The following is a 16,104-nucleotide window of genomic DNA, read 5'->3' as shown; positions in this document are numbered from 1 at the left end:
ATATGTTGCTGGCTACAGATCAGTAATTTGTATGTTGATACTCACACCCATTCCCCCACACATCAGCAGTGGAATGCATAGAGAGGCCTTCTCCTGGAGTCCTCTCCATTATGTGTGCATGCACAGGAGTCCTTTCAATGCATTCCACTGGCGGGGAATGGTGGTACTATCAAGATACAAAATTACTATCTGAAGTCCATGGTAGGCCTATACAAGTATTACTGTAATTATTAGGGCTTTGCGGAGGTGGAGGTTCTCACAGTAATTCCCACCATTCAGCTCAAAGCAGAAAAAGCTACTGAATAAAATCAAGTTGGCCTGGCTGTAAAGTGTGAATTTAACATTTGTACATTAAAGGGGTTGTCTCATCATGGACAATGGGGGCATATCGCTTCTATGGGGAGCCAGGTTGGTGGTGGCCAGACCGGAGTCCGCCAGCCAGCAACTTGCGGGGCTCCGTTCTCGATATAGGTGCAGGTCCCAGCAGTGGGACCCGCAACTATAAGACAATGGGGGCATATTCTAGCGAAATTCCCCCATTGTCCATGACGTGACAACCCCTTTAACTACGCCTGCTACTAAATTGGGTGGGTTCCAATAACATATAGGAAGGCTATAACATATCAGTGGCAAGAAATTTCCTGTACACGCCAGTCCCCCAGCAAATTCTACTACAATTATCCAAATTTACTGAGGAGTCCTAGAAATGAAACGGTCCTGTAAATTCTTCCTTATTTTGTAGTCAAACATTCAGGGGGGAAAAAAAAAGAAATATGTAAAACCGAGCAAAGGCAACATTACCTTCCAGGCTCTGTGAGGCAAAACGCAGCAATGTGTTCTCCAGATGCCAGTTTAGGCAGATATTTTGCTTTTTGCTCGTCATTACCAGCAATCAGTATTCCCTGAAGAAAAGACAATAAAGCAGAAGTAGGTCTACAAATCTTCACACGGGATAATCTCCCATCCCTCGGCCAATCATAATAAAATCAAATGTCTGTGTTATTAGAGAAGACAAGCGAGAGGAATATCGCATTTCCATCAGCCCATCGTCATAACCCAACACATGAATGACAAGGTGAACACAGGCACATCAACGAAACAGAGAGAAGGGCTATTAACTGCCTCCAGGACCGGTCTGAAGGGCGTTGTAGTCATTATCATTTAGGCCTCAGCTATACTTGGAGATTGGTTTTCCCCATTATGAACAATGTAATACACGTAGGACACTAAGATAGTAGTAATGTAGAAAGCCGAAAATTGGTTCCAGTGCAGGCAATCAATTGGATGTGATTTCAATAGCACAAATAAAAGGATGATGGGAATACGGCTTATTAATTCACCACGGAGCAGATATCACACAGGCATGCTGGGCTTCATTTAGGAACAGTAATGCAGAAAGAAAACATTAGAGGAGCTGCCCATGGAAACCAACATCTCATCAGCAATAAAAATAAAAGGACTCATTATGAGTAAGACTCTGTTCACATCTGTTTGGAGTCTAGGTCAAATTTGACAAGAACAGCACTACATGCGGCATTATTTTCCCATCAAATCATGGGCATCATGGAGGAGCCCAGAAAAACGTCGATGGGATCTGTCAGGAACCAATGCTATTCACTGTCTGATGTATCCAGCACTGCAGAGCAAAACCTTCTCTTGTCAAAATTGAAACTCCTCTTGATTTTAAAGGGGTTGTCTGCTTTTTTAATATTGATGACTAGAGATGAGCGAACCTCTGTTTTAAAGAGGACCTTTCACTACTCTACAAATGAAAAACTAACTATACCTGTGGGCAGAGCGGCGCCCAGGGGTCCCCCTGCACTTACTAGTAAGTCTGGGCGCCGCTCCGTTCGCCCGGTATAGGCTCCGGTGTCTGCGCTCCCTCTGACTGATTTCTTGTAGGAGGCGTGTCCCTTGCTGCACTGCTGGCCAATCGCAGCGCACAGCTCATAGCCATGGCTATGAGCTGTGCGCTGCGATTGGCCAGCAGTGCAGCAAGGGACACACCTCCTACAAGAAATCAGTCAGAGGGAGCGCAGACACCGGAGCCTATACCGGGCGAACGGAGCGGCGCCCAGACTTACTAGTAAGTGCAGGGGGACCCCTGGGCGCCGCTCTGCCCACAGGTATAGTTAGTTTTTCATTTGTAGAGTAGGGAAAGGTCCTCTTTAAGTTCGGCGTCTAAAGTTCGGGTTTGGATTAGCGGAGAATCCCGATCTGGAACCGGATATGGATTCCGACTTCCGTTGTGGTCCGTGGTAGCGGAATCAATAATCGGCCATTATTGATTCCGCTACCACGGACCACAACGGAAGTCGGAATCCATATCCGGTTCCAGATCGGGATTCTCCGCTAATCCAAACCCGAACTTTAGACGCCGAACTTAAAACAGAGGTTCGCTCATCTCTATTGATGACCTATCCTCAGGATAGGTCATCAATATCAGATCAGTGGGGGCTGACTGCTGGCACTAGGGATCGACCGATATAGATTTTTTTTTTTTAGAGCCGATACCAATAACCTGTGAACGAACTTTCAGGCCGATAGCTTATACCAATATTCTGTGCATTTTCATTTTTGGAAGGATAAAAAATAAATAAATACATTTCTACACAAATCTGCTGTTAAATGAACATGTTTTATAATATAAATCGAATGCAAACAATTATGCCCAGAGCTTTATTATAATATATAGTGCCAGCACCCCCCCCCCCCCCCCCCACTGACTACCATGTCCTGCTTGCTTATTAGATCTGATATTGATGATCTAGTCTGAAGGTAGGTTATTTAACATGGGAAACCGGCCAACCCCTTTAACAACCTGCCAACTCTCAGCTATTTTCTGTAATACATTAGGGGACTGGTTACTATTGACTTTTTTTCAGATAGTATAGCTTAATGGTCATGTGTGTCTTCATTGCCATTCATCCAGCACACCCCACATTCTAAATTGTATATAAGCAGACTATTCAATCAAAGACAGCCTGAAAATATGTTAAAGAGACTCTGTTACCAGTTTATGCTGCGCTGGACTCCACACAATACACTGAATGTGCTTCTGGGACAGGTAGAATCGGGAGCTCATGAATGTGAGGACTCCTGTGCTCAGGCAGTGTAAAGACTCCAGTGCTCGGCTCTGTATACTCATTTTATAAAATACCTGGGTAAATTCAATTAAATGACCCGGTCTTTTGCTCAAGGTCTGCGTCATCAATTTATGATTCCCTCAGAAAAGGCAGCATAAAACAAGCGACAGGTTCCCTTTAATTAAAATTTACATTCGGTCAACTTGAATTCTATTGGTGATTTTGCTGGGGCTGAAGTTCACCTTGGTCGCCCAAGCAACCATGACACTCTCTGAAGAGAGCGCTCAGTGTCAGGCAGCAGGGCGAGGACCGCTTTAAACACTCATGCCTCCGAATTGGAACAGCTATAGACATGGGTCAGAAATGATAGCAGATTTCCCCTGCTTTCATTCCCAACTCAATTTTAACCAGCTATATCTCCTGATAAGTGAAGATAAAGCTATGGTTCTAATCCTGTTTTAAAGCTTAAACCAGGCATCCTCAAACTGCGGCCCTCCAGCTGTTGTAAAACTACAACTCCCACAATGCCCTGCTGTAGGCGGATACCTGTAGGCTGTTCGGGCATGCTGGGAGTTGTAGTTTTGCAACAGCTGGAGGGCCGCAGTTTGAGGATGACTGGCTTAGACTGTCATCTTTCAAACAAGACCATGTCTATACTTGGTCCCAATACAGAGATATGAGTGGTTAAAGCATCCCTCCACTTCAACTGTCTGTGACCTAGCCAGCTGGAAAGCGATTAATGCAAACCTTCCCTGAGAGTTTCCTCATATTCTAGGCACTTATGGGGTACACTGGGTGGCTCTCTATTAGAATGTTTTTTTTGTTTGTTTTTTTTCTCCTCTTTATTACTTTTACAAGCATGACTTACATGTTATTACCTTGTGCTTACTTGAAAGAACTTAAAGGGATTCTGTCACCTCGTTTTAGTTTACAGAGATCGCCGCTAGCATGTCCGCAATATACCTGTCCTATAGGGCTGTGTGCTTTTATTGTGTTTAAAAATGATTTTATAGATATGTAAATTACCCTGGTAAGGTACCCAAGGGGCTGCACTAACCTTCTTGGAGCCCAGCCACACGCAATTTAACTGTGAGCTAGGAGGACATTCGGAGGATGCAGGCGTGGCTGGGCACCAAGACGGTTAGTACAGCCCCTTGGGCACCTTATCAGGGTCATTTACATATCTATAAAATCATTTTTTAAACACAATAAAAAGCACACAGCCCTATAGGACAGGTATATTGTGGACATGCTAGCCGTGCATGTCCGCATCTCTATAACCTAAAACGAGGTGACAGAATCCCTTTAATCACCTGTGACCCAGGGAGCAAAGGGTAGCTGGGTGGGTGGGTGGGTGTGTGTGTGTGCGCGCGCGCGCACACACACACACACACACACACACACACAGACGCAGTTGAATTAACAGTAATAACGCATTAACTAGATGTGATAACTCCAAGTGTGACTGTTAACTCTGTAATATCCGTACTTTTTTTTTTTGTTTGTTTTTTTTTTTTTACTGTTGTGGAAGGTCCCTTCATCAGGCCATACACCTCATTAAACCACAGAGAATGTTGAATAAGTAGAAATGTATTTATTTTTTCGGATTTTCTAAACCTGTGGTGTGTCTTATAGTCGGAACAATACGGTATCTCATATTAAAAGGGTTGAATTTGGAGGCTGGGAATTGAAGATGTGACGTTACATTTGGAATTACAATTCCACTGTATTAATTTCTAGAACAAAAGTGCTACAATCAGATGTAACAGAGCGATATGGTTCTGACATTAGTACCAATTGCTTGGTATCCCTGGTGCCACTAATGCAAAACAGTATCTTTAGCTGCCAACAGCTGTAAAGCCACAACCAGGAGCGGACATGTAACTGCTGAGTCACTGGTTTCTTATTTTACCTTAAAGAGGACCTGTCACCACTCCTGACATTCCCGTGTTAATAGCTTCATGCATTCCCCGTGTAATAACAATTCTAGAGCCTATATTCTTATGGCTCTATGTTGTGCCATTCCTTTTTTATTTATACTAGAAGTTATGAATGAATTGCTAGCAACCTGCAGTAAGGGTACAGAGGGGAGGTAACCAAATGGGGGGGGGGGGGGGTGTATCTGCACAGACTCACTATCTAAATCAGTGCTGCCATTTTCAGACTGTGCAGGTACACCCCCCCCCCCCCCCCCCCCAACTGGTTACCTCCCCTCTGTACCCTTACTGAAAGCTAATAGCAATTCATTCATAACTTCTAGTAGAAATAAGAAAGAAATGGCACAACATAGAGCCATAAGAATAGATGTTCCAGAATTGTTAGTACGTGGGGAATGCATGAAGCTATTAACACAGGCATGTCAGGGGTGGTGAAAGGTCCTCTGTAAATGCACAAATCACTAGGCAAGTTACATTCAAAATCAAATAAATCTATGTCTTAGTGCAGTCTCTCCAGGGCACCAGACAAGATGCCAGTTAGGTCCACTGAGGTCATAGCATTTCATTTATATCGTACCTTCAGCCCTATGGCTTGGTGAGCGGCCAGAGTTACAGCTATTGAACCGTCCAGCGACGTGATCTCTCCTAGTCGAGCATACATTGTGTTTGATAACCCTAGGCCTCCTGCATGACATAACACATACACAAGGTGTCATGACACACTTGAAATAGTTTTTATACATTTGTTAAAGTTAAAAGTGTATATATATTTATTTATTTAGTGGCAAGTTGCATTTCAATGTTTAGAACAGGTATGGCCAACTTGCGGCTCTCCAGCTGTTGAAAAACTACAACTCCCAGCATGCCCAGACGGCCTACAGCTATCAGCTTACACACAGCTGGAAAGCCACAGGTTGGCCATCCCTGGTTTAAAAAGGAATATGAAGAAGAAAAGTTATAAAATGGGAAGATATATTTACTAGAATCTCCTGAACTGAAGAGGGAGGAGTGGAAGGGGAGATGAAACTGGAAGACATGGATGCAGGTGGAAGACATCTGAATGGTCCACACTAGGAAGAGTCTACCCACACAGCCCAGTTATAGAAAGAAACCTGGCATTTACAGAAATATTAGAAACTGATAATATCCTAAAGGAGATGTAAAGAGGTTAGACTCCCAAATTATGAATACACTTTACCTAATACATATCTACTCCTGCCTAAGAAGTGATTGAAATATTTTGTGATGAGAGGTTTCCTTCATAAGTCCACAAGAGATACACTGCACTAAATGATAAAATGAGCCATCATTTCAGATGAAAAAATAAATTAAAAACCTAAAATTAAATAAAAACTGGAGGATCTGGTAACAGATCTTTGAAATGCATGAGCAAATCTTACAGTAAGGTTATGACAGGTGTGTACTGGGGCATGCTGTTCTATACTCCAGTGAGGAGATAAATTACATTACGTCCCGAGACAAACCTCTAATTTGCATATACATCATCCGAATAAATGTTTAGAACCAGGACTGTAACATGGGGAAAGAAGAAATTATTAGAGGAGCTGCATATAGACCCAAGTGAATCCTCTACTTACCATACTCCTCAGGAATCTGCATGCCAAACAGCCCAAGGTCCTTCAATCCTTTCAGTGTTTCAGGAGGTATTTTGGCATTTTGATCAATCGCTTTAGAATCAACTGCAAAATACAAAATAGAACATTAAATGAAAACCACTTTAAGCACATGAGAGGCACAGAGGTTATTAAAGGAGTACATTTATTTTAAACATTTATGATGTCCGACTGCTTGTCCACCTCTACACTGTATTCTGTCACAGTGGCCATAATTATTATTGCTCAAACTGCTTTTTTTAAACAATTAACAAAAAGGAAATGTTAGCTGTAAAAGTAGGATTTTTGTCTTGCCTGTAAAATCCTTTTCTCGCTGAGTTTATTGGGGGAGACAGAAGACCACTAGTAGGCAACACTAACAAAAAAGTGTTCGCTCCTCCTCTCGGCTATACCCCTCCTGCACACAGAAGACCATGGGACGTTAAAGAGCAGTACCATGCGGAGGGAACAAGGCCCCACATAGAATTGCAGGAGGAGGACACATCCGGACCTCTGAAAAAAAGGACAGGGAGAGCCATGCCCAGGAAGGCCAGCCAGAGAGCGGCTGAACACCCAGATGCCCCAGCTGGGCAGAAGAACAGCTCCGGGGACATAAGCCACGGCTTAGGAGAATTCAGAAGAAGTGGAGAGCAGACCGAATATCCACAAGATGGACAAGAATGAAAACAAGTCAGGCGCCAGAGCAAACGGAGCAACTACGGAATATACCGGAGACATAAAACATAGCCTGGGACCAGAAGACTTCTAAGGAAGCTGATCCCAAAGGATCAACACCCCAGGAAAAGACCCCTCTGAAAACAAACTGAAAAAAGTGTCTGGATACCAAGAACCAGAGAACTGAGGACATGACCAATCTTGCCCCGCCCCCCCCCCATGGGAAAGAAGTAGTGGTGTCAGAAGGCGACAACCCCCAACTCCATACCAGGCTATCAAAGCACTCCAGCAGAACCATTAACAAATCACGGCAAGAGAACCTGGATGTCAGGGATGACCATGGCCCACAAGAAAAGAATATTGAGGGAGAGAAGAGACACAATAGGAACAAGGCAGTGGAAAAGACCCCAAAAAACGCAAACAAATTGGGTAATAACCTGGTAGGAAAAGAGTGTCCTCAGGGATCAAAAAAGTCCTGTTTAGACCTACAGCTTTGGCTCATAAGAATGTTCCTCAAGGTGAATGACAATGTGGTAAGCAGAGACATGGAGGAGGATGGCCCTTAAGCTCCATAACAAGAGAAGAGAGAAGCAGTCTGATACCTATGGAAGGGTGCCTGAACTGGCAGACCTAACCGAAGGCTAAAGAAAAAGTACTGAGGCCAAGGGAACAGGTAGAAGCAACATACATGTCTGAAAACATTAAAGTTGCGCAAACCCATCAGACACTAATCGACCGCCACTGCAGACCAACTCCGCCTAAAGAAGAAGAGAAGGAGGCTATGAGAGGAATGTATAAAATGGCCAGACCGGAACCAGATATGGGATAAATACTGCGGCAGGAATGTAGCGCGGACATCGAACGCCAAAGTCCCAGAAAAATAATGGTAACGGAACCATACTACCGGCGCAGATACTCCACAGCAGAAAGGGGGCCTACAAGAACCAAACGGCTATGGAAACAAGCAAACAGAAACAGTATCTGGATAAGTAGAAGAGGATGATACAGTTCAGTAGATCTATCAGTCACCGCCTCAGGAACACCATACATACCATGCCTGGTAAATGTATTGCAGAAAACTAGGGGTGCACCGAAATTCCGGCGTCCGAAAATGGGCCTAATCCATTTCGGCCGATATTGGTACATATCGGCAGAAAATATGGTTGGTTATATACGTTCGGGCGGCGGCGCCCCTCATGCTGTGCCTCCTAAACGCTTGCCGCTCTAAAGAATCTCCGGCTCAGTGCTGCGCAGCCTGCTGTGTCTGCTCTGTGCTTCTGCTGTTGTTAGTGTAGCGTGGCCGAGCTCTGTTCGTTCCGCGGTACAGGAGCTTTTGTTTCCTGTACCCGGCCGGACTGACAGGAAGTGCTCACTTAGTGTGCACTTCCTTTCAGTTCGGCCGGGTACAAGAAACAAATGCTCCTGTACCGCGGAACGAACAGAGCTCGGCCACGCTACACAGGCTACACTAGAGGTGACAAGGGAGGGGGAGGGGGGGGGTAGAATGAGAGTGACAAAGGAGGGAGGGAGGGGGAGAGTGACAAAGGAGGGAGGGAGGGAGGGAGGGAGGGGGAGAGTGACAAAGGAGGGAGGGAGGGGGAGAGTGACAAAGGAGGGAGGGAGGGAGGGAGGGAGGGGAGAGTGCAAGGAGGGAGGGAGGGGAGAGTGACAAAGGAGGGAGGGAGGGAGGGAGGGAGGGGAGAGTGACAAAGGAGGGAGGGAGGGAGGGAGGGGAGAGTGACAAAGGAGGGAGGGAGGGAGGGAGGGGGAGAGTGACAAAGGAGGGAGGGAGGGAGGGAGGGGGAGAGTGACAAAGGAGGGAGGGAGGGAGGGGGAGGAGAGTGACAAAGGAGGGAGGGAGGGAGGGGGAGAGTGACAAGGAGGAGGGAGGGGGAGAGTGACAAAGGAGGGAGGGAGGGGGAGAGTGACAAAGGAGGGAGGGAGGGAGGGAGGGAGGGGGAGAGTGACAAAGGAGGGAGGGAGGGAGGGGGGAGAGTGACAAAGGAGGGAGGGAGGGAGGGGGAGAGTGACGAGGGAGGGGGAGGGAGGGGAGGGGGGGGAGGAGTGACGAGGGAGGTAGGGAGGGAGGGGGAGAGTGACGAGGGAGGGAGGGAGGGAGGGAGGAGAGAGTGACAAAGGAGGGAGGGAGGGAGGGAGAGAGAGAGTGACAAAGGAGGGAGGGAGGGAGGGAGAGAGAGAGTGACAAAGGAGGGAGGGAGGGAGGGAGAGAGTAGAGTGACAAAGGAGGGAGGGAGGGAGGGAGAGAGAGAGTGACAAGGAGGGAGGGAGGGAGGGAGGGAGGGGAGAGTGACAAAGGAGGGAGGGAGGGAGGGAGGGAGGGGGAGAGTGACAAAGGAGGGAGGGAGGGAGGGAGGGAGGGGGAGAGTGACAAAGGAGGGAGGGAGGGAGGGAGGGAGGGAGGGGGGAGAGTGACAAAGGAGGGAGGGAGGGAGGGAGGGAGGGGGAGAGTGACAAAGGAGGGAGGGAGGGAGGGAGGGAGGGGGAGAGTGACAAAGGAGGGAGGGAGGGAGGGAGGGAGGGGGAGAGTGACAAAGGAGGGAGGGATGGGAGGGAGGGAGGGAGGGGGAGGGAGGAGGGAGGGAGGGAGGAGGGAGGGAGGAGGGAGGGGGAGAGTGACAAAGGAGGGAGGGAGGGAGGGAGGGGGAGAGTGACGAGGGAGGGAGGGAGGGAGGGGGAGAGTGACAAGGGAGGGAGGGAGGGGGAGAGTGACAAGGGAGGGAGGGGGGGGAGTGACTTTTTTTTTAAAATAACCACTTTGGGTGGCATTGTGTGTATAATATCTATGTATCTGTTTAACTTTATATTTTAATTCCCTTTTCTTTTTTTTAAATCTATAGCTGAGGCATAGTCCTCTTTCAGTGACTTTACAATGTCAGCGGTTTGGAAATATTTATTAAATTCATGAAAAAGAATTATTAATAAACCATCATTAAAAAAAAAAGTATTTTAAAAGTATTTGGGCAAAAAGGCAGTTTCGGTTTTCGGTCAAGGGCATCCTGAATTTTCGGTTTCGGACCAGAATTTTCATTTCGGTGCACCCCTACAGAAAACCGCACGAAATGCCAGGGTTGATACCCCACATGGAGGAAGGGGATGCAGCAAGAACTGCCAGTGCCACGCCCACTGACAATGTATCCTGTAAGCCAGAACCAGTGACTGTTATCCCACTTCGTCTTTTCATACTTACCTGCTGCCAGCGTGCCGTTCACTTTCTGGATTCTGGCTGGGGGCGGCCTTCATCTTGATTGAAGTCTTCTCCCGGCCAGGCCGCACGCTAGACTGAACGCGCACGCCGCCGCGCATGTGCCATGGTGACTTATTTCTGGCCAGTATAGTACAGAGCCGGAGTGCGCGTTCGCGGCTCTGTACTATTCTGGCGGGAAGTAGTCACCATCGCGCATGCTCGGCAGCGTGCGTGTTCAGGACAGCGAGCGGCCCGGCCGGGAGAAAAGAAGGAGTCTTCTGCACAAGCGTGGCCACCGGGATTCTGGAGAAGAGCGGTGGCCGTAACCAGGGGAGACCGAATGACAACAATGAGGTAAGTGGGGATGAATTTTATCCTAAACGGTGGGAATTTGTTAATCAAATATATTTACAAAAAAGATCACTGTCAAATGATTTAACAGTGATCATTATGATGGGAATAACCCCTTTAAAGGAAGAATGCAAAAACTCCCCCTGGGAAGAGGGTCACACAGTAGTAGCCACAAAACAGGAGTAGCCCAAAAATCTACTGCCAGCCTCATAGGGAGAGGCCATACCAGCACCCATGGCCTCTCCAGAGGGGACTCCACCTGAAAATCAGGTCAAACAGCAGTAGCCAACATGAACGGTCGGTAGCGCAAAACTCCACCAGTAAAAAGAAAACTGGCAACCCATGCAGACGTTTCACCTACTGAAAGAGTGTGGACGCCGAGCATACCAAGGAAAAACAACAAAATTAGAATGCTCCGCGTGGGGACTCAAGGCACGAGGACAGGCAGGTCATGGGTCAACACCTTGGAAAGATAGAGGCTGCCACGTAGGCAGAGAGGGAAACCCGACAGATGTACAGGGTCCACGGGTAGTGCAGAAACTACTGGTTGTGCAACTACTCCGTTAATAGAAGGAGGGTAATACAACAGGACCTACAGTATGCGATTGTGGTGCAACTAGTCCACCTATAGAAGGTGGAAATTCAACAGGACACAAGATAACCGGGATTAGTGCAGGTATGGGGTAATGCGACAGAACATATGGTCTCAGGTGGAAGTGCGATTACTCCACCTAAGGAAGGAGAGTAATGCTACAGTCTGTATAGGATCCAGTGGTAGCACAACTACTCCATGGAATGAGGATAATGTCACAGAATGTACAGTACCCAGTGGAAGTGTAAATACACCTACTATGGAAGGAGGGCAATGCTACCGGGAAGATATGATCCAGTGGTAGTGCCAATACTCTGCCTATGGAAGAAGGGTTATGGTACAGGACTTACAGCATGTCCAGTGGTGAAGTAAATACTCCGCCTATGGAAAGAGGCCTTGCTACCGGATGTATAGGGTCCCATGTGCAAATACCCTGCCTATGAAAAAAGAGCAATGATACAGAATGAATAAGATCCAGTGGTAGCACAAATACTCCACCTAAGAAAGGAGGGTAATGCTACAAGCTGTACAGTATCCAGTGGAATTACTCTGCCCAAGGAAGGCGAGCAATGCTACAGGCTGTACATTATACCGTGGTAGTGCAATTACTCCACCTATGGAAGGGGGTAATGCTACAGGATGTACAGTATCCTAGTCGTAAGTAGCTAGTGGTAGGGCAAGCATGCCGCCTATCCATTGCGCCACTGGCTCCGCTGTAGATGAGAGGACACAGTCTAAGCCTGAACGTGGGGCACTACAAGCACTAAAATAACAAGCTGGTCACACACTGCTATAGGGCAATGGGAACCAAGCCCAAAATAGAGGCGGGGCTTCAAGGGTTAATAAATAATAATAATAGCTGTGGCAATTACATGTAGCCCCAATCAACCCTTTTAAGAGTGATAGGTAATTATTTTTCCCCCAACCACAGAAGCACTGGGACAAGGAAAGGGGGTTAAGTAGGTTGAGGGCAGAGCTCAGTGGGCCGAAGATATGGGTGCAAAAATTTCGCGCTCTGAGGGTACAGTCCCCGCCCCCCAAACACTCTGGGAGAACACGGCATAGTAGACTGCAGAGCCAGGGCCTCGCATACAGGTGGGGCCGACTGGAAGAACTTCAATCTGGGAGAGCAGAGCATGGAGGAGCGGGAGAGTCAGGGGGATCTTTCCCTCCGAACAAAGGAGGTCGGGAACAGGCGTACCGACGCCCAGTGAGAGAAAACAGCGGCCGTCCAAGGAGGCTTGCGAGCGCTGGGGTACCGCCAGGCCTGGTGGAAGGTGAGGGGGCTTGGGACCGGAGCCGGACTGAGGCCTGATGTGAGGCCAAGGTTTTAGAGAACACAGGAGAAGGGGACCGAGCAGAAGGTTAACCCCTAGAACCCAGTAAAGGGAAGAGAGGGGGGGGGGGGAGGTTAACCCCTGGGGGAAGGGGGGTGACAGGGGCCAGCAGGGAACGGTAAGCAATACTTACCTAGATGGTTTTTGCTCACCCCGATTCCAGCAGTGTCACCTTCCTCAGTGTGCTGCCCCTTGGGGAGGGTGGCTACACCGCCAACAGGGGGGACTTATGGAAGTAGCAGCAAGGTGGCACTGTACCTGGCGGGTAACAGAGGATCCACTGTTCCTCCTGGTCTTCCAGAAGTGGGGAACAAGCAGCAGGCTTGAAGACCCACTGGTCTCCCCCCTCAAGTCTGGGGAAAACAGGTTGTTGGAGGCCACCTGTAGTCCGATCGGAAAAAGAAGAAAGAAAAAATCTTTGGCAGACCTGCAGGAAAACATGTCTGCCTCCTACGGACACTAAGCTAAAACTGATTGGCTCAGTGTCTGCAGGAGGGGTATAGCTGAGAGGAGGAGCTAACACTTTTTTGCTTAGTGTCGCCTCATAGTGGCAGTAGCTATACCCATGGTCTTCTGTGTCCCCCAATGATACGAGCGAGAAATGTGATTTAAAGAGCCTCTGTCAGCATGATCAACCCCATTAAAACAAGGCATACTACCTGATAGGTATCATTTTAATCAGCATCATCAATCCTTTCTTTTGCCTGCATGGTAAACAGCTGCAGACATATATGTGTTCTATTGATATGCAAAAGAGCACATTCAGCACCAGGGGGCAGGACTGAGTCCCTGGAGCACTGCTTTTGTATTGCTCCTGCACACTCCCCTCTCCTTGACTGACCGGGATAGACATCAAGCAGCAGATGCAACCATGTTTCTCATCTACAGGTCCTTCTAAAAAAAAATAGCATATTGTGATAAAGTTCATTATTTTCTGTAATGTACTGATAAACATTAGACTTTCATATATTTTAGATTCATTACACACAACTGAAGTAGTTCAAGCCTTTTATTGTTTTAATATTGATGATTTTGGCATACAGCTCATGAAAACCCAAAATTCCTATCTAAAAAAATTAGCATATCATGAAAAGGTTCTCTAAACGAGCTATTAACCTAATCATCTGAATCAACTAATTAACTCTAAACACCTGCAAAAGATTCCTGAGGCTTTTAAAAACTCCCAGCCTGGTTCATTACTCAAAACCGCAATCATGGGTAAGGCCTCTTTCACACGGGCGTCAGTTTTTTTGCCCGGATAAGAGCCGGGTGCGTTGCAGGAAAATGCGCGATTTTCCCGCGCGAGTGAAAAATCGCGCATGTTTGGTACCCAAACCCGAACTTCTTCATAGAAGTTCGGGCTTGGGATTGATGTTCTGAAGATTGTATTATTTTCCCTTATAACATGGTTATAAGGGAAAATAATAGCATTCTGAATACAGAATGCATAGTAAACCAGCGCTAGAGGGGTTAAATAAAAATAAAAAATAATTTAACTCACCTTAGTCCACTTGATCGCGAAGCTGGCATCTCCTTGTGTCTCCTCTGCGCTGAGCGGCTGAACAGGACCTGGGGTGAGCTGCTCCATTAAATACAGGTTAAGGACCTTCGATGACATCACTCCGGTCATCACATGGTACGTCACATGATCTTTTACCATGGTGATTCACCATGATAAAAGACCATGTGATGACCGGAGTGACGTCATCGAAGGTCCTTAAGCGATATTTAATGGAGCAGCTCACCCCAGGTCCTGTTCATCAGCAGAGGAGACACAAGGAGATGCCGGGCTTCGTGATCAAGTGGACTAAGGTGAGTTAAATTTTATTTTTTTTATTTATTTTTTTAACCCCTCTAGCGCTGGTTCACTATGCATTCTGTATTCAGAATGCTATTATTTTCCCTTATAACCATGTTATAAGGGAAAATAATAATGATCGGGTCTCCATCCCGATCGTCTCCTAGCAACAGTGCGTGAAAATCGCACGGCATCCGTACTTGCTTGCGGATGCCATCCGATTTTCACACACCCCATTCATTTCTATGGGGCCTGCGTCACGTCGAAATCGGACAATATAGAGCATGCTGCGATTTCAACTGAACGCACAAGTGATGCGTTAAAAACAACGCTCATGTGCACAGCCCCATAGAAATGAATGGGTCAGGATTTAGTGCGGGTGCCATACGTTCACCGCACGGATCGCACCCGCACGGAAAACTCGCCCGTGTGAAAGGGGCCCAAGACTGCCGACCTGACTGCTGTCCAGAAGGCCATCATTGACACCCTCAAGCAAGAGTGTAAGACACAGAAAGAAATTTCTGAACGAATAGGCTGTTCCCAGAGTGCTGTATCAAGGCACCTCAGTGGGAAGTCTGTGGGAAGGAAAAAGCGTGGCAGAAAACGCTGCACAACGAGAAGAGGTGACCGGACCCTGAGGAAGATTGTGGAGAAGGACCGATTCCAGACCTTGGGGGACCTGCGGAAGCAGTGGACTGAGTTTGGAGTAGGAACATCCAGAGCCACCGTGTACAGGCGTGTGCAGGAAATGGGCTACAGGTGCCGCATTCCCCAGGTCAAGCCACTTTTGAACCAGAAACAGCGGCAGAAGCGCCTGACCTGGGCTACAGAGAAGCAGCACTGGACTGTTGCTCAGTGGTCCAAAGTACTTTTTTCGGATGAAAGCAAATTTTGCATGTCATTCGGAAATCAAGGTGCCAGAGTCTGGAGGAAGACTGGGGAGAGGGAAATGCCAAAATGCCTGAAGTCCAGTGTCAAGTACCCACAGTCAGTGATGGTCTGGGGTGCCATGTCAGCTGCTGGTGTTGGTCCACTGTGTTTTATCACGGGCAGGGTCAATGCAACTAGCTATCAGGAGATTTTGGAGCACTTCATGCTTCCATCTGCTGAAAAGCTTTATGGAGATGAAGATTTCATTTTTCAGCACGACCTGGCACCTGCTCACAGTGCCAAAACCACTGGTAAATGGTTTACTGACCATGGTATTACTGGGCTCAATTGGCCTGCCAACTCTCCTGACCTGAACCCCATAGAGAATCTGTGGGATATTGGGAAGAGAAAGTTGAGAGACGCAAGACCCAACACTCTGGATGAGCTTAAGGCCGCTATCGAAGCATCCTGGGCCTCCATAACACCTCAGCAGTGCCACAGGCTGATTGCCTCCATGCCACGCCGCATTGAAGCAGTCATTTCTGCAAAAGGATTCCCGACTAAGTATTGAGGGCATAACTGAACATAATTATTTGAAGGTTGACTTTTTTTGTATTAAAAACACTTTTCTTTTATTGGT

The 16,104-nt window shown here is 47.3% G+C and overlaps 1 protein-coding gene across 1 annotated transcript in view; it reads right to left on the bottom strand.

The window, feature by feature from the left end:
- Window positions 1–16,104, bottom strand: part of ACAD9 (acyl-CoA dehydrogenase family member 9) — a 61,845-nt gene that overhangs the window by 29,781 nt on the left and 15,960 nt on the right. Inside the window, exons 3-5 of the mRNA XM_044302148.1 lie at window positions 6,622–6,723; window positions 5,601–5,707; window positions 802–902 (exon numbers count right to left, since the gene is read on the bottom strand). Of these exons, the coding sequence (XP_044158083.1) occupies window positions 802–902; window positions 5,601–5,707; window positions 6,622–6,723 (310 nt within the window). The remainder of the gene's footprint in view (window positions 1–801; window positions 903–5,600; window positions 5,708–6,621; window positions 6,724–16,104) is intronic.

The sequence above is a fragment of the Bufo gargarizans genome, chromosome 7 (genome assembly GCF_014858855.1).
Source record: "Bufo gargarizans isolate SCDJY-AF-19 chromosome 7, ASM1485885v1, whole genome shotgun sequence".
Taxonomy (NCBI): domain Eukaryota; kingdom Metazoa; phylum Chordata; class Amphibia; order Anura; family Bufonidae; genus Bufo; species Bufo gargarizans.
This window is presented reverse-complemented; position numbering and strand designations above follow the sequence as displayed.